Genomic DNA, 18,926 nt, shown 5'->3' with positions numbered 1-18,926 from the left:
TTAATAGGTATAGGCTGTAAATAACTTAAATGCGAAATGCATATACGATTTGAAATTTGATCACAGATACGTTTTAACAGCCAGGCAACTAGCATGTGAGGTTCAGATTAACTATGTATGGTCTAAACCTGTATACTCCTATGAGCACTTTTCTATTCGAGATAAAGTCTTTAGATTACATTTTTGTGGGGTGCATCTTGTATGCCCAAGGTCCAAATCAAGTTTTCTTCCACCAAAAAAATTCCATGTGTGATTTTCTCAGCATAACAAAATTCATTTTTATCTTTATTCCAAGAAACATTTGTACAGCAGCAGAAAGTCACATTTATTTACAAGATGCAATATCCACACTCATACCTGCTAATTTTCCAATCATTTCAATCACGCCAACCCATTAAGTTCTTTTTTCCCTTTGGCCATATTGAGTATCTATTAACATGGCTAGATTTTAAATAACCCGTGTTCTTTGTGAATTAAAGAAATATGAATATTTTTACTAGAATGACAGGTATTTGATAACAGCTGCAGATCTATAAAAAGATCTAATAACAGAAAGCTGAAGGGTAAAACCTAATCTGAATAGAGCACAGCTCTAGTTTTTATTTAATAGCATTAAAAACACCTATTTGTAATACTTTTATGCAGCGCTTTCATATTTATTTCGCTCAATAAACATAGTGGCCATGTTCATTTTCAATTATTACCTTGCAATAGTAGAAAGACAAGGTCATCACATACTCACAAATCTTTTAGGACCTTTATTGGGAGTGTGGAAACATCCTGGTAATCCTGTTTTTAACATACAAGTGTATGTTCCTATTTTTGGTGAAAACAAGTCCAGTTACAAGTTTTTATAATAAAAACAGCATTTGCTCTTTTCAATGTGTCATAAAAAAAAAAAAAAAAAAAGAAAAAAAAACACTCAAAATTGCATTTCTCCACCGATGTGCCGGGCAGTCTGTTCTTCATTTAGTTCTTCTTTATCCTTTTCTCTATCTCTATTCCAGTCCTTCAGACCCTCAGGAAGTGTTGTGTCCTCATCCAAGCTACCTGTACCTTCAACAAATTCCTCGTATGTAGATTTTTCTGCGAAGGGTCTTTGACCCAGTAGTTCAACCATATCACTTTTATCCAGCACCTCCTTTTCTAAGAGTCGGAGAGCAATCTAAATAAGTTAGGACAGATCAGGGTCATTAAAATGGAAAGTAAAATAGGGACAAACACATATACATACATAATATATATATATATATATATATATATATATATATATATATATATATATATATATTATTAACTAAAAAGTCACCACTATGATAACCATATATGAGCACCATGTGTATAGGACTATGTGGGAAAAAATCCCTGATTACTAGTAAAACAAAAAAGTGTTAAAACGTGTTACCCCAATATTTATATTCCCAATATGTTCCTGCTGTGCCATGTACTTGTATGAGAAAGTATCCCGTTTTCTTTGTATTGCTTCCTTTATGTGAAATCCCTGGTGTTCCTGCCAGTCTCTTTGCTATTCTATTCAAAACTGACCACACTAAGCAGGAGCGCACAGCGTGGCGAGTTTTCTAGCTATGCTGGGAACTCAGCCTGCTCTCCTCCAATGATCAGACTTGACCTGACACGGCCCCGCTGCACAGCCATTCACTGAAAAGATCAGTGTGCTGCTGCTTCTCCTCCCCCAGCAGCTGAAAACAGAAGGAATGTGATTTTTAAATAAATACATAGATAAAAAAAAAAAGAAAAAAAAAAAAGGGGGGGGGGGGGGATGTATTTATAAGGTTTTGTAAGGATGAGCTCTGCGATTTACATTTATCTTCATCTACATGGCTGCGGACTGATGGTTTGATGCATGTACCGATTACATTACTGTATTATAGATTGGGGGGGGGGGGAACATGAATATACTCATTTACTGTATGTTCTCGGGCTATTCTGCACTTTACTGCATTGTTTTGCACTGATTGTATCTATTTGGACTGTATGTGTATACTATTGAATAAAGTTTTTTCTGGATATAAAAAAAAAAAAAAAAAAAAAAAAAAAAAAAGGGATGAGCTCTGGCGTGTTCGCACAAGCCCGCGTGCAGAGCCCGCCAGGAAGTCAGCACTGTGCTGTGCTAATCACAGGCAGTGAGACATTGTCCCAATGCGCGGCTGCAGTGATCGGGAAAAGTCTTACTGCCTGTGATTAACACTGTGCAGCGTTGACATCCTGGCGGGCTCTGCACGTGGGCTGTGTGAACACACCGGAGCTCAGCCTTAATGTTTTGTCTTTCATTTCTATTTAAAACTTAATGGGTTGTTTTATGAGGTGATCATTTACAAGTACTTTGCATATAATCTTGATAACACAACATAATATGTTACTTGTCTTTATTGTTTTGTTGTCTTTAATAAATGATATTACACTATATGCAACCTTTGTTTGCATTTTTATGACAACACTGTGGAACCCCTACACTTTTGGAGATTTTTTGAGGATGATGAGGAGATAGGACAAGGCTGTAGAACAATTGATTTGATTGAATGCCTATTTACCCAGAGGAATCTGGTGAGTGTGCCCCCCCAGGGGGGGTGTGCTACACACGGTGGACTGTAAATTGGTGACAGGTGCACTTTCTGGTTTTACCCTGAAGTCTACATTTAAAACCAAATTCCCGTTTGAACTGTTCTATATTCTTCTATTCATCAAGTATGAACTGCAGTGTGTAGGGAAGACTACACATGATTGATATTGGACTAATATCAACTTTATAGCGCCGTTTTTGTATTTTTGTTTATGGTGATTGGACTGGGAATTTATTCTTACTAACATTTGTGGTATAAAAAGGAAAGGTTTATGCATAGTTCTGGTAAGCTGCCTACCTTTTCAATATCCAATTTCTTCTCTTTCAGGAGCGTCATAGATCTCTCATAAGCAAAGTTAATAAGTTTACGGACTTCATCATCAATCAGTCTCGCAGTTGCCTCGCTGTAAGGCTTCTCCAACACCATTTCCCCTTGCCGAGGAAGATCAAAAGAAACTTGGCCAACTTTGTCACTCATCCCGAATTGGACAACCTTTGGGAAAAAAAAAAAAAAAAAAAACCCATAATGAACGCTATTATTTCCCTTTTTTGACATGGGTTGGCTTTTTGCATGTCAAGACAGAAGACATTATAAACAGATGCATACTTAAAGGTTGAACATTTAACAAAGCTGAAAACAGATGGTGGGGTGGGTAAGGCAAAATGTTTGCTTGTTAAAAAACATGGCTGGAAAAGATGGTCCAACAATAACTTTCCAGAAGCGGTCGAGGTCCGTTTGAACACTGTTGCTTTATCTTTCCCAGGCATACATTATCAAAGGTCTATGGCATGCCCAGTAGACATTATACTTGCACTAAATGTAAAGTGTGAAGTACAGAGAAGATATACCTGTGCATAGGCACTCTGTGTCACTTTTTTCAGATCGTCTTGTGCTCCAGTTGTAATCCTTCCAAAAAATATCTCCTCAGAGACTCTTCCACCAAGTGTCATGCACATTCTATCCAGCAGCTGCTCCTTTGTATACAGATATTGCTCTCTAGGCAAATACTGTGCATAGCCTAATCCCTTTCCTCGTGGTATAATAGAAACCTGGAAGACAAACAAGCATTTCTGGGCACAAGCTCACTCAAGAATTTATTCAAAAATATATCAATTCAAATTCCATAACCAACGTTCTGTCATCATGAAATCCACAATCTTATGGGCACAAGCATGATTCTGTGCATGTTTACATTACTAGTTCACTTATCAAACAATTCTTTATGTGAACACAACAAGACATGTGTTACCAGAATGTTGTGTCCTCATTTGTACTTTTCTCCCACTAAGCTTAGTGGGAGGTATTAATAAATAAATACCTTACAAATACATCTGCGCCATTTACAATATACACAATCCCAAGAACCATGTGAAACAATGGGTGTTTTTATTCAACTGTTTTACTTATCCATACCTGGGAGACCCAGGAGATTCACTAGAACGACATCATCAATGATCTTGTTTGAAGGTTTTTAGGATTACTCTATTACATTGTAAATTGGAAAACTATCCCCCCCCCCCCCCCCATTTCTTTTCCGTTTTCTAAACAACTTTGTCTTTAATTTCAAACAGTTATATGTGCCTCTCCTGAGGAAGCGAGTGCTGTCTCACAAAAAACTTATAGAATCAGTACCTGAGTGGCCAAGATGAAATGCCGTCATCGTGTGTCCACCACTCAAGTGGACAAACAGAGCTAATCAAAGGAAGTCCGAGAGAAGAAATAACCAAGCACCAACAGCGCAATGTATGCAATGCATACTAGCACATTATGGCATAAACCTACAGGGGGCCCGTTTGACGGTAGTTTTTTGTTTTTTTTAGAGAGTTTAAATTAATACCGCTTTAAACCAATGGTTCAGCATGAAACTCTTAGCAAGAGAAGTGATTAGCTTTGTTTTTCTTAAAAGGGTGGAAATACTTCTAGGAGAAGGCGGTATGAAAAAAAACTACATTCATGTTAAAATAAGAGGAGTTCCTCCTTTTGGACTTCCTGTTCAAAAGTGTAGACAGAATGATTCTAGGTGTTTTTCAGAAGATGGATGAAAGATCAGCGTGTCTAGTACAATATGTACTTCAGAAGATAAAGCTCAAACTGTTTAAGACAACAGTAAGAGCCCGTCCACACTGGTGTGCTTAAAAACACAAATATGCGGTTTTCAAAATTGCATATCATGTTTTTAATTCGTTGTATTAAAATGTAAACACAATGCATATGCGTTTCATATGAATTTCGCATGCGTTTTCATCCCTGGTCACCTGAGAAAAAAAAATTGGAGACTCAAAAATGCACCAAAAACATACCGCAGTGCGCTTCCATTGACTATAATGGAAGGTGCGTTTTTTTGGTGCACTTTTGAAACAAGGCACCAAAGACTTTTTAATCCGCAGCACACCTGCGGTGTAGCGATGTAAACAGAGGAATTAAACAATTTTTCTTGTGCTTTTCTTGCACCTGAAAGGTGTGTTTGAGGTCAGCAAAATCGCACCCATGTGAACAGAGCCCAAGTGCAGTAACCTGTGTATACCAGAGGATACAGCTCAGTCAGGCAGTGTGGTTTACCTTTAACAGAGGATCTGCATGTTCCAAAAACCACCCTGCCACAGCATGCCCAGCCTCATGATAAGCCACAGTCTTCTTTTCTTCCGGCTGGAGAACTTGAGTCTTTTTTTCCAAACCTGCACATATACATTATAATTAAAGGAAATCTGTACTTCATTGCTAACCTTCTTCTGAATATGCTAGTTGCCTGGCTTTCTCTAGCTTAATTACTTTGACTCAGACTTGCAACATGCATGTTGTCACTAAACTTAAGGGAGAAGTATAGCCAAAGCTCATTTCTCCTATGGATCACAGGAGTGCAATTCATTTGGCACTCCTGTGACCCATTTTCTGTGGGCTGAAGTCCGCTCTTTGCTGACGGCACAGTGTCAGTCCAGGTCAGACTCTCAGCGAGCCACTGAGAGACTGAGCCGGCCACCCCTCCACAGTTCAGCACTCCAATGAGCAAGGAGGGAGCAGAGTAGAGCTGTGACTGACAGCAACTTGTTGCTTGGGGAGCTGTGAGAACTGAGTGATCGGTGGTGTTCGATCGCTCAGTTCTCTGTGCAGAGGCTGCTGGAACAGATGCAGCACTGGACCCATGCTGCATCCACCTAGGTAAATATTAACCTAAAAAAACAAAACAAAAAAAGTCTCTTTTAAAGTAAAATCCAATTTCCAAACTCTTGATTCACTGGCTCAAAGTACTGAAGCATCTAAAACAAAGTAACTAGCATTTTTCACAAGGTCGGCAGCAACAGACAACACTTTGAAAGAAAGCTTGTGGTGAGAAATTTGTAAAGTGTAGTTATGAACTATCCACCAAAAGTCTCTGCATCACAGTTAGCAATAAAAATACCTGTGATGTCTTTCCCGTTTGCTCAGAACAGAAAAGTGTTTGCAGGCCTCAGCTTTTGCCTTTTACACTTGAACATGCCCAACCTCAAAGAGGTCATGACCATCTCAAACACATGAGCAGGTTGCATTCGTTACTTTCTAAGGCAGCACTCAGCACGTAAGGTTAAAATTTAACCAGAGAGCACTAGGCAGGCTGGGAAGCAAGTCTGCGTCTGAAATTTGATTGTATTGGAGAAAACATCCACTAGCAAAATACATTTTTATAAAAAGCACAGAGTGAAGATTACTATAACCAAGATTATCTATACAGCATGGTTAAAACTTTTGCATCATAGCAAACAAAATGTGCCAAACTCTATAGAGCTGCCAGGTAAAGAATCAACCATGTATGCCACTACGCATGTACAGCTCAGAGGGCAAAAATACAATATCATTTTATCACTATATACAAAAGTGCATTTAAAAACCTCTTAGCTTCATCACCAGAAGGCACAACAATCCACATCATTTATAAATAGGGAAAGTCGGTAAAGTGTCCCCTGTATGCGTGTTTGGTTTCACTGTGGTAATGTGCGTTATTTTCTCCACCACTTTTTGGAAAAATTGGATTTTTATTGCTCATCAACAATCTGTTTCCAGATATCACCTAACTTGCTTTTCAATGCAAATTTCATTGACAGATTTGATGTCATAAGCCTAGCAAGTCAGAAGATGCCTGGAAACAATAATTCTGATTAGATAGGAATTTTAATGCAGAAGAGACATACTGTATCATCTGCAGTACAGTTTTTGCCTACCTGTCCACAGGTAAGAACAAATAAAAATGCCTTTCTCAGAGTACCTTAAGGGACATAAGAATCCTGGAACCTTTGGGTTATACTGCAGCCTCAAAAAAAACAAAAAAAAAATAAAATGTAGACCACCCTGGATATATTTCCGTCATGCCAAGAGTATGGTTACAAACACAGAAGGGTGGGTCTCGTGCTCCTCAATGGACTCAGAGTAAAGGATTTTCCCATAAGTATAAAAATCCAGAAAAGTTTCCCTCTTTCTCATTGAGGGACACAGATTTCTGAAACCTTTGGTGCATCCAAAACCGTCCAACTGGAATGTTAAACACAAATAGCCAAAATCAGCTAACAGGCCCATCAAGAAACAAGAACAAAGGAATGCCTGCAGCTAAAAGACCTGCCTGAAAGACCATATGCCTGAAGCTGGCATTAGAAAAAGTAGAAACGTTCAATTGATTTAAAAGAGGGCATACCTGGAAATGCATCATAATTTATCCCACAGAGCCACTAGTGCATCCACTCTGACAGCAGATGCAAAAACCTAGATGCTGTTGGTTAAGAAAATCTGTCAATTTTCCACACTGGAGATATAAAAGGCTGACAGAACTGGAACATGACTTTTTGCCAAAGACAGCATTCTCACTATCTTTTTTTTTTTTTTGTCAAAGCAAGACTTTTTATCCTCTATGATGATTGATGTATGCCACTGCTGTGGGGGTTGTCTGACTCGATCCAATGGCCCATCAACAGGTTGGTTCAACCGAGTGTTGGCGGGGTTGTAAAATAACAGGAACAATGACACACTTATGGTGGGAGTGCGCCAAAATTAAGACATATTGGGAAAATATTCTACAAATGATAAAGGAAATAACTCAAATGACTATGAAACTAGATCCCTGGATAGTACTTTTACATGGTACAGAGGGAGGGGTTAAACAATACCAGGACACAATCATTCCTCATCTTTTAAATGCAGCGAAAAAACTGATCCCCAGAAAATGGCAGGAGGCCGAATGTCCAACGACATGGGAGTGGGTAGACGCGGTAGAGGAAACATTTAACCTGGAAAGCCTGAGTTTGAGAGAAGAAGATGAAAGGGCAGCATTTATAAAAAAATTGAGTTGTTGGAAAGATTTTAAGCGAGAATGGAGCTATATAGCACAATTAAGACCATAAAGATTAGGTTAAGAGGAAGTTACTTGGAGTAGGGACACTACTGACATGTTGGGGTCTGGGAGGGGGCGGGGGGGGGGGGGTAAGGGGTTAAAATCTATTAAATAACGGGAGTAGGATGAAATAATAATAAAAAAATGAAATAAAAGTTATATATAAATATATATTTTTTTAAATATCAGAGAAATTAACAAAAGAAATGCCACAATGATGTGAAGACTAATAAGAGACAGCGATGAACGTAAAGTTGATTTATAGTCCCTACTGAAGATTCGCTGATGTGGTAAGAAAAAAACAAAACAAAAAAAAACAGGTTGGTTCAAGGCTGACAAAACAGCAAAACTGAATTTCTAAGCCCTTGTACACACGGTCGGAGAATCTGTCGGAATGAGTCTTATCGGACCGTGTCGTTGGATAATCCGACTGTGTGTGGTATGCATCGGACTGATTCCGTCCAAATCTCTGTCCGACCCAATTTTCCAACATGTTGGAAATATTTCCCGACCAACTGGGCCGGACGGACCCAATCCGATCATGTGTAGAGCATTTTCATCGGACCAAGTGCCACGCATGCTCAGATCAAATTCCTACATCAAAGCTATTGGCTACTAGCCTGAATGTAGTCCCATCGTAATGAAATTACGTCATCACGTTCTGAAAGATCGGATTTTTCGCCAACTTGGCCCGACCGTGTGTATGCAACAGTTTCGGACACAATCCGTCGGACTAAATCCGACGGGCAAAATCCGACGGATTTGGTTGGCAAAATCTCCGACCGTGTGTACATGGGCTAAGTTGAAGTTGATGTGGTTGATCAGGAACCTAGATTCCACCAAAGACCAAGTACCCTGCACAGACAGGGAAGTGCCTAGGACTCCTGAGCCCTTACCGACCACTAGAGGAGGTAATGAAAGTTTTCCACACTGACACTTTGGGTGGTTAAGCGGGCCAACACTGAAGCCAGCACCTTGGTGAACACTTAAGGTGCAGAAAACAGGTCAAATGGGAGGTCCATGAACTAGTAGCATAGAGGCCCTACTACAAAGCGCAGAAAGCTTGGGTGTGTTGGAAAGAGGAGTAAGGGGTAAGTAGGCATCTTATGTCCCCTGAGGGCAGACTGTCACCCTGGTGAAAAGGGAATCATTGATTGTTTATTAAATTTTTTAGAATTTAATGTAAGCATTCAGAGCCTTGAGGTCTAAGATGTGGCAAAAAAACCCTTTGGGCTTGGGAACAGTGAACAGGTTGGAGAAAACCCCCAAAAATATATAGCAGGGACTAAGGTAAAGTGTTTAGAGAGAACCCAATGGAGATTGGCAAGACAACAAGGTCATACAGGGCAATAGGAAGTTAGAAAGCAAGGAGGGGGCAGGAAAAAAAAAAACTGAAGACTGTATTCCTGTGACATCACTTTTTTGCACCAAGGCATCCGCAAAGACCATGGATGTGGACTTTCCTTTGCTTTCGAGGGTACCATTAAAAATGTATGGTTAACTGGAATTGAACCGTTTACATGTTTTTTTTTTTGTATTAGGTTTTCATGGTTCATTTCCTCTACCTTTTTCCCTTTGCCAAGTTCCAGGGTGTCTGTGAACATATCCCAGGTCTCCAGGGGTATTATTCTCTTTTGATATAGATATTGTCAATTATTTGTTTGTCAGATATTTGTACAGTAAAAGAGTAAGGGTATTTTATTAACACAATACTTTGTATTATTGTTCCCGTTTCCCCTATTTACTCTTTTTTTTTTCTTTGCCTCTTCGCTTACGCTTTTGAATGTCTGGGAGAAATATTTAATACTTTTGTGCTTTTTTTTTTTTACCATTTTTCCATGTAGGTTTGTGGCATATACTTTTGTATTTATATATTTGAATATCATTAGAGTTTGCGCCTAGACCTTTGAACATGATTTTGCATGCTTCATGCAGAAGCCTGTTTAATTATAATTGGGAAAGGCGCAGCTGAGATGTTGATTTCCTGTGCACATGGCTGTGTTTAAAAAGGAGTGGAAAAATTAGTTTGCTATGATTAAGGGTTTGGCTGAAATACGTTAGTGTCTCGTTATTCACATAGATGCCCAAGATTGTTTGTAATTTTGTGCACTTTTATGAATAAAGCATTACTAGGGATCATAAGTGGACTACAGCCTTTGCAATTTGGAATTTAACAGAAGCCAGGCTGTTCAAGACCGGTATCCCTTGCCTGCGTTTTGGGCATGGAGGAAGTCACTTTTCACTATAGCGAAAATGGTACGAATGCCCCCTTTGGGCTTGGGAACAGTGATTTAATTGAATTAAAAACATTCTGCAGCAGGAACCATTAGATATCCCCCCTCTGCTGAGAAGAGCCCGTTTACTGGATTAGGAAGAATTTGCGTGCCAAGTTTTGTGGGTGGTTGTAGCCAAAATCTTATTTTATAATCTGCGCTCAGGTGCAAAAGTAAAGCAAAAAGGCACTAGCACTGTACCCCGATACCAAGTACTACAAGCTATCCAACATAAAAGTGCAGCGCTAACCCCTTATTAAAGGCATTGTGTAAATTCATTAAATGCATATACAGTGGTGTGAAAAAGTGTTTGCCCCCTTCCTCATTTCCTGTTCCTTTGCATGTTTGTCACACATAAGTGTTTCGGAACATCAAACCAATTTAAACAATAGTCAAGGACAACACAAGTAAACACAAAATGCAATTTGTAAATGAAGGTGTTTATTATTAAAGGTGAAAAAAAATCCAAACCATCATGTCCCTGTGTGAAAAAGTGATTGCCCCTTAAACCTAATAACTGGTTGGGCCACCCTTAGCAGCAACAACTGCAACCAAGCGTTTGCGATAACGTGCAATGAGGCTTTTACAGCGTCCTGGAGGAATTTTGGCCCACTCATCTTTGCAGAATTGTCCTAATTCAGTTACATTAGAGGGTTTTCGAGCATGAACGGCCTTTTTAAGGTCATACCACAACATCTCAATAGGATTCAGGTCAGGACTTTGGCTAGGCCACTCCAAAGTCTTCATTTTGTTTTTCTTCAGCCATTCGGTGGTGGACTTGCTGATGTGTTTAGGATCATTGTCCTGCTGCAGAACCCAAGTTCGTTTCAGCTTGAGTACACGAACAGATGGTCGGACATTCTCCTTCAGGATCTCTTGGTAGACAGCAGAATTCATAGTTCCTTTTATCACGGCAAGTCTTCCAGGTCCTGAAGCAGCAAAACAGCCCCAGACCATCACACTACCACCACCATATTTTACTGTTGGTATAATGTTCTTTTTATGAAATGCAGTGTTCCTTCTACGCCAGATATACTTGGACACACACCTTCCAAAGAGTTCCACTTTTGTCTCATCGGTCCACAGAATGTTGTCCCAAAAGTCTTGGGGATCATCAAGATGTGTTGTGGAGAAATTGAGACGAGCTTTGATGTTCTTTTTGCTCAGCAGTGGTTTTCTCCTTGGAACTCTGCCATGCAGGCCATTTTTGCCCAGTCTTTTCCTGATGGTGGAGGCATGAACGCTGACCTTAACTGAGGCAAGTGAGGCCTGCAGTTCCTTGGACGTTGTTGTGGGGTCTTTTGTGACCTCTTGGATGAGTCGTCGCTGCGCTCTTGGGGTAATTTTGGGCGGCCGGCCACTCCTGGGAAGGTTCACCACTGTTCCATGTCTTCGCCATTTGTGGATAATGGCTCTCACTGTGGTTCGCTGGATTCCCAAAGCTTTGGAAATGGCTTTATAACCCTTTCCAGACTAATAGATCTCAATTACTTTCTTTCTCAATTGTTCCTGAATTTCTTTGGGTCTCGGCATGATGTGTAGCTTTTAAGGATCTTCTGGTGGACCTTACTGTGTCAAGCAGCTCCTATTTAAGTGATGCCTTGATTGTGAACAGGTGTGGCAATAATCAGGCCTGGGTGTGGCTAGAGAAATTGAACTCAGGTGTGGACAACCACAGTTATAGTATGTTTTAACAAGGGGGGCAATCACTTTTTTACACAGGGCCATGATGGTTTGGATTTTTTTTCACCTTTAATAATAAACACCTTCATTTACAAATTGCATTTTGTGTTTACTTGTGTTGTCCTTGACTATTGTTTAAATTGGTTTGATGTTCCGAAACACTTAAGTGTGACAAACATGCAAAGGAACAGGAAATGAGGAAGGGGGCAAACACTTTTTCACACCACTGTAAAATCGTATCTATCAAAAATTATCCCATATGAAGTCATGCGTGACAAAAATGTGTAGGTCAGAGCTGATGACCTATGTGTCGGCTAATGTCAGACTCCAGAGCCCAATTTTTATTTTTTTTCCCCATCTTGCACAAAGTGTTTTCCTTACTTTTATTAATAAAGGATCTTATATGGTTTTACGCTATTGCAAGTGTCTTCCCTTATGTTGACCCTTACAAATGGGATATACTATACTGAGCAATTCTTGGATGACATTAGCGAGATTGAGTGATCTGCCTGTCATGGTCTCTGTGGATGTGGCAGAACTTTAGCCACAGATCCCTGCACGAAAGGACAGACAAGAGACTAATGTTAGACAGAAGATGGGCGGTTTCTCACAACCTATCAAAGCAAAACTTTATAGTGCCGGAGATATCCGATTCATGCAATAAATCTGAATTGGACCATTTAGTCATGGCTTGACATGGTAGAACAAATAACTGAATCGGGTGTAAAGCAGAGCTTGCTTAAGAAAACATGGCCAGAGAAAGAGCTTCCAGTCAGCTTCTCCTAGCAAAATATAGTTTGACATTCAGCGACTAATAAAAATGGGAGTGCCTGACCCGAACAGCCTACTAATAAGAGAGTCTTCAGACGCAGGGAAAGCACACTGCAATACTTTTGGCTCTTGACCTGGAAAGCACTCTGCCGCTAACCTAACCATGATCAGTCTAGAAAAAGTGTTCAAGTAGAGACCAGAAACCAAGTCTAGGTTCACATCTATGTGGCTGCGCTTGATGCGTTTTTCAGGCACGTTTTGCAGTGTGCTTTTAAACATTAATGTGTTGCGTTATTTTAAGGGGACAGCAAATTTACACTGTTATACAAGCTGTATCAAAGGGTCATTTGTTCAGTGTTGTCACATGAAAAAATATGATATAATAAAATATTTACAAAAATGTGAGGGGTGTACTCACTTTTGTATGATACCGTGTGTGTGTTGCAGTGTGAAAGTGGCACATAGAAAACCTCTGTTTTTATCTGTGCCCTTGTGGTGACCTGCGTTTATCCAGTGCAGAAAAGCGAAGGTCACTAGATATGGTGTGACTAAAAAGCCAAGGCTGAGGATAACTTTGCTGGATTGCTGCAAAAGGTGGGGAGACCTGGTTTTTACGCAACTAATAAAATGCTTGTTTGAGTAGATAATGTGCTACTCATTTCTGGAATAAGAACAGGAACTTTATCTTAAATACAGTCCCATCCTCCTAGGACACTAGCACATAATAACTAAGGCATGCTGTTAGTAATAGGGATTTTACCCAGGGCTGGCCTACATTTTTTTGGTTTGCCAGTGTCCAATTCTCTTGCAGGTATATTTATATCTATCTCTTGCATATATATATATTTATTGCAGTATACACCCACAATGTTTCCCTGAGCCCCTCAATGAATGAGAAAGAAAAACATGTTGATTAAATAAAATGGTAACTTATCTGCAGAGAAATCTAAAGGCTGCAATTGGTGACCTCTCTTTATGGAAATGCCAACTGCCTGGCAGGTATGCGAGCCATGGTTACGAAAAAAACTGCTCAGACGCCCAGCTGAGTCTGACTGATAGTAAAATTGTCATTTGCACCAATTTCCAAAAGAAACGAGAATTTCATAATCAGTAGGATATGACAAGTCTCAGTGAAAAAAAGCTGCTTACCTCCTATGACTCTCTCGATAGCTTGCTCAAAGTGTTTCTGGTTTATTGCATCTGAAAGGTGTCTGGCAGCTATAAGAGCAGCTTCATTACACACATTTGCTATATCTGCTCCTGTGTATCGAAAGAAGGAACAATTGGACACATTTCAGTTTTGGTAGGGTTCAATATAAAGGTTAAGTTCACATTTGTACACTTTTTTTTCTAAATTCCTGCTCCCCTATGCACCAATATAATGTGGTTAATCGGAAATGTTGGTATTTTGTGGGTTGTGTGTTTTTTACTGTGCGTTTTGCAGCATTTGCCCCTCGTTTTTTCACATGGTAAAAATGTGTTGTTGCTTCTGTATTTGGCGTGCCATTAAAAATTAATGGCACTGAAAGAGCACCTAGTAATGTTAGGTGTTTAACCCACTTCAGCCCTGAAAGATTTTACCCCCCTCCTGCCAATTTGGCACTGCGTCACTTTAACTGATAATTGTGCGGTCGTTCAACGCTGTACCCAAATAAAATGTGTCCTTTCTTTTCCACAAATAGAGCTTTCTTTTGGTGGTATTTATGGTGTGGTTTTTATTTTTTGTGCTATAAACAATAAAATAGCGACAATTTTGAAATAAGTGTGTGTGTGTGTGTGTGTGTGTGTGTATATATTTTTTTTTTACTATAATAAATATACCCAATTAAAAAAAATAACGAATTGTTTCATCAGTTTAGTCCAATATATATATATATTCTTCAATTTTTTTTTTGTTTTAATACCAAAAAACGCAATAAGTGTATACTGATTGCTTTGCGCAAAAGTTATAGTGTCTAAAAAGAAAGATTTATGGCATTTTTTTTTATACTAGAAATTGCGGTGATCTGCGCGTTTTAGCGGTACTGCAACATTGCAATGGACAGATTGGAGACTTGACACTTTATTGGAACCATTGCCATGAAAATGCACCGATTACTGTGTAAATATCACTGGCAGGGAAGGGGTTAATTGTGTGTTCCCTCAGTGTGTTCTAACTGTGGGGGGGGGGGGGGGGGGGATAGGATTGACTAGGAGAAGAGACATATCGTTTTTCCTAATTTGTAGGAACAAACAATATGGCTCCTCTTCCCTGACAGCACAGGGATTTGTATCTTGCTCATGGTCACCAGCCACACACATTGGGTGTGCCCTCTGGTGGCCGCTAAAGGAATGGACGGTACCCATACGGGATTTTGCCCAGGGGAGCCATTCTGCCACAGTATATCTGTGAGGCAATCAGGAACCGGATAAACATGGCCATACACTATGCAATCTGATTGTATATTGTGTATTTAGTGAGAAGGGCGATCAGTGATTGATTGCATTTCATTTAAAAAAAATGTACACCTGGGAATGGGAGGGTGGATAATGCAGCGTGTGTTCCAATGATGTTAGCTGGTCAACTCCTTCCTGTGTCATGATCAAAAGTCTGATCAGGAAGAAAGACGACATTACTAATGCAAACGCCTGGAAACGTGGATTAGGACAAGAAACGTAAGTGATTGTAGATTTAATGGAAAGCTTTGATATGTTTGCAAAAAATTTACATGAATGCTATATTGCTGCACAGAGGAGCAGGAATTTAAGTGTACAAAAAGGCGACCTTAGCCTTTCAAACTAGTTTGTAATGACTAAAACTTGTACATGGCATACGGTAATATTTTTAGATTATTTTTAGGAACACCAATACTTTTGTACTAACAGATAATATGATTTAACTTTGCAATAAGCACAGTAAGTGCAGTAAAAAAAAAAATAAATAAAAAAAAAATAAAAAAATAAAATAAAAATGAAAGCAGCCAGGAGGACAGCCTGGTCACGTATCTCCTCCAGAATCCTCTCTGCAAAACAGTACAAATACTGAAGGCTCAATATTACAGCCTGCATTTTAGGACATCCATATCCCTCCCCCATTATAAATCAGCCCCCCCAAGTGCAGATAAGGAGGAAAGTGCTCTGGGCGCATTAACCACGTCCCGCCCTTGGGCTGTATATAGGCAGGATTCTCTATGTGGTAAAAGTGATCCAAGCTTTCCTCAGTATTGTCACCTATGCTATCCGATATGCTATCCCAAAGCTTTATCTTGCACCAAGCTTATCTCACTCCCCTCAGGATTGCTAGATACAAGAAAGACTACTCCTCCACCTGACACCTCTGTCACACAGAGTCAAGCACTTTTTTCCACCTCGTCTGGATATGCCCCTGATACAGGGATGCTGGAAGCAGGTGGTGGACTTTCTACACGACACCATGGGCTTCTCACTCATCCTAGACCTGAAGCACTGTATACTGGGGATATTTCCAGACCAAGACATTGATAGATTTACTAAGATATTTCTCCATGAAACCTTATTTTCGGCAAGGAAAACCCTGGCTAAAACAATGGATGAGACCCTCTCCCCCTACCCTGACTGGAAGGTAGACGTAAACAGCACCCTGTCTTATAAAAAAATTGTATATAAAAACAGGGGGTGCCCAGCAAAATCTGGGACAGAGGGCTCTCAGAATCTGACACCTGCACTGCTACCAGATATAACGACAATACCGCATTGACTCTACACAAACTCTATAATCTATCAGCACCGTGTCTGCATAATGATTATTAATGTTTTGCAATTATTTTTTATATATAAAAAATAATATTTTTTTTTACATATGTATGACTTCTATATAGCCACAAAAGTAACATGCACGCATACAATTGTATATGTAAAATAGTTAAATAAAATGCTTTGAAAAAAAAAAAAAAAAAAAAAAGTGATCCGAGCGGCTCGATCACTTTTGCAGACAGCGGGTGGAGGTCCTCTCCTCCACCTTTACCAAAGCTCTCCTGTCCCATTGGGGATTCAGGTACTGATGCGACTGGCAGCATCGGCTTCCCTGAACACAATGAGGGGAACCGAGGTTGTTTCTCCCATGGTGAGATATCAGAAACCGTAAGGGACAAGGATTTTGTTGCTTCTGATTTTGGACAATCTACAAGCCATTACCAGCTTGTACAACATCTGATCAAACTGATCTTGGTTTGATCAGATGCTTTCAAGGCCAGAAAAGAGATATGGCATCTAAAAGACCCCAGATATCTCCATAAGGAAGGTCTGTCACAGGCCATGCTATCACAAGGGATGTTGTTTATCCCTTGTGATGGCAATAAAGTTGATAAAAAAATTTTTATGTACAGTGTATAAAAAATAAATGTAAATGAAATTAAAAAAAAAATTTTCACCAGTTCCTGACCGGTGCACGCCGATGTAAGTCGACAGAATGGCACGGGCAGTACAGGTACGTCCATTTTTATATGCCATCGTGTGCACACCTGCCGGTCGGGATGCCACCCTGCCATCGCGTGCACACCTGCCGGTCAGGACCCCCGCGAATCCGGTCGCGAGTCCCGCGGACTCGATGGCCGCGGGGATACCCGCAATCGTCGCACGGGGAGGCTGAACAGGGAGATGTCGTTGTAAAAAGCATCTCCCCGTTCTGCCTAGCAACAAGTGACGCTGATCTCTGCTGTGATTGGAGCAGAGATCAGTGTTCACTAACACAAAGCCCAGCCCCTCACAGTTAGAAACACGCCCCTAGGAACACAATCCCTACACTGCTACCCCCTGGTTAACCCCTTCACTGCCAGTGTCATTTACACAGGAATCGCTGCATTTGTATAGCACTAATTGCTGTATAAATGACAATAGTCCCCAAAATGTCCGATGTCTCCGCCATAATGTCGCAGTCACAAAAAACGGAGTTACGTACCGGTAACATCCTTTTCCGGGAGTCTTTCAGGACAGCCACCTTAGAGAGACACTGGCTCCTCCCCTCTTAGGAAACACCGCCTTCATTTTCATGATTTAAGCCTCCTCCTCCCTTCGTTCCTCAGTTCTTCCAGAGTACCTCCGGCCAACTGGGGAGACACAAGAACACGTCAAACAAACAAACTTTTAGTCTTACCTGACGGTCTCATGTGATGAGTTCCCGATATTCTCCAAAAACCTGGGTGGGAACCGGTGCTGTCCTGAAAGAATCCCGGAAAAGGATGTTAGCGGTACGTAACTCCGTTTTTCCCAAGTTCGTCTTTCAGGACAGCCACCTTAGAGAGGATAAGCGAGCACATTACCTTAGGGTGGGACCACTGCCTGCAGTACTTTACGACCAAAGGCTTGGTCTTTGGCTGACAGAAGATCCAGTCTATAGTGTTTCACAAACGTGGAAAAACTGGACCATGTTGCAGCTCTACAGATCTGTTCAGGAGATGCACCAGCCCACTCTGCCTGAGAAGTTGCCACTGCCCTGGTTGAGTGCGCTCTAATCCCAACTGGGGGATCTAACCCCCCTGCCACGTAAGCCTGCCCAATAGCTAACCTTAACCATCTGGCTATCGTACGTCTAGAGGCTTTGGAACCCTTCCTAGCCCCTGAAAATAACACAAAAAGTGAATCAGACTTCCTGAACTGACTTGTGCAATCTAAATAATGAAGAACACATCTTTTAACATCTAATCTGTGAAACATGTGTTCCTGTTCTCTTACTGTATTTGAACAGAACGTAGGTAGCACAATCTCCTGTATTCTATGGAAACTAGAGTACACCTTAGGTAAAAAGGCCGGATCCATCTTAAAAACCAAACGGTCCGGAAAAACCTGAAAAAAAGGTGCCCTAATAAAAAGGGCTTCGAGTTCACTTACTCTCCTTGCTGTAGTGATCGCCACCAAAAACACCGTTTTGAGAGTGATCAATTTTAATGAGCAAGATTCCAATGGCTCAAAAGGTTCCCCTGTGAGAAACTGTAAAACTAAGGAAAGATCCCAAACTGGGAAGGGGGAGTTTGAAACCGGTCTCTGCCTACTTAGGGCCTTGAAGAACCTCATTATTCAAGGGTCTGATGCTAGATGTTTTTCTAGAAACACGCTTAAAGCGGATACCTGACCCTTCAGTGTTCCAAGAGCTAAACCTTTATCTGCTCCAGCCTGTAGGAACTCTAGAACAGCTACAGGGCTGTGCACGTTGAAGGAACTCTCTGAGCACCAGCTGTTGAATCGCCTCCATACCTTTAAGTAAATGGTCTGGGTTTCCTTTTTCCTGCAGTTTAGAAGAGTGGCTACTAG

General features: G+C 40.5%; 1 protein-coding gene across 1 annotated transcript in view; it reads right to left on the bottom strand.

Moving 5' to 3' along the window:
* Positions 1-253: 253 nt before the first annotated feature.
* AFG3L2 (AFG3 like matrix AAA peptidase subunit 2) overlaps positions 254-18,926 on the bottom strand; it is a 64,926-nt gene continuing 46,253 nt past the window's right edge. The window contains exons 13-17 of the mRNA XM_077492421.1: positions 13,812-13,922; positions 5,142-5,257; positions 3,431-3,631; positions 2,880-3,074; positions 254-1,165 (exon numbers count right to left, since the gene is read on the bottom strand). Of these exons, the coding sequence (XP_077348547.1) occupies positions 923-1,165; positions 2,880-3,074; positions 3,431-3,631; positions 5,142-5,257; positions 13,812-13,922 (866 nt within the window). The 3' untranslated portion in view covers positions 254-922. The remainder of the gene's footprint in view (positions 1,166-2,879; positions 3,075-3,430; positions 3,632-5,141; positions 5,258-13,811; positions 13,923-18,926) is intronic.

The sequence above is a fragment of the Lithobates pipiens genome, unplaced genomic scaffold (genome assembly GCF_037356315.1).
Source record: "Lithobates pipiens isolate NorthernLeopardFrog02 unplaced genomic scaffold, aLitPip1_a1.2 Scaffold_19, whole genome shotgun sequence".
Classification (NCBI taxonomy): domain Eukaryota; kingdom Metazoa; phylum Chordata; class Amphibia; order Anura; family Ranidae; genus Lithobates; species Lithobates pipiens.
This window is presented reverse-complemented; position numbering and strand designations above follow the sequence as displayed.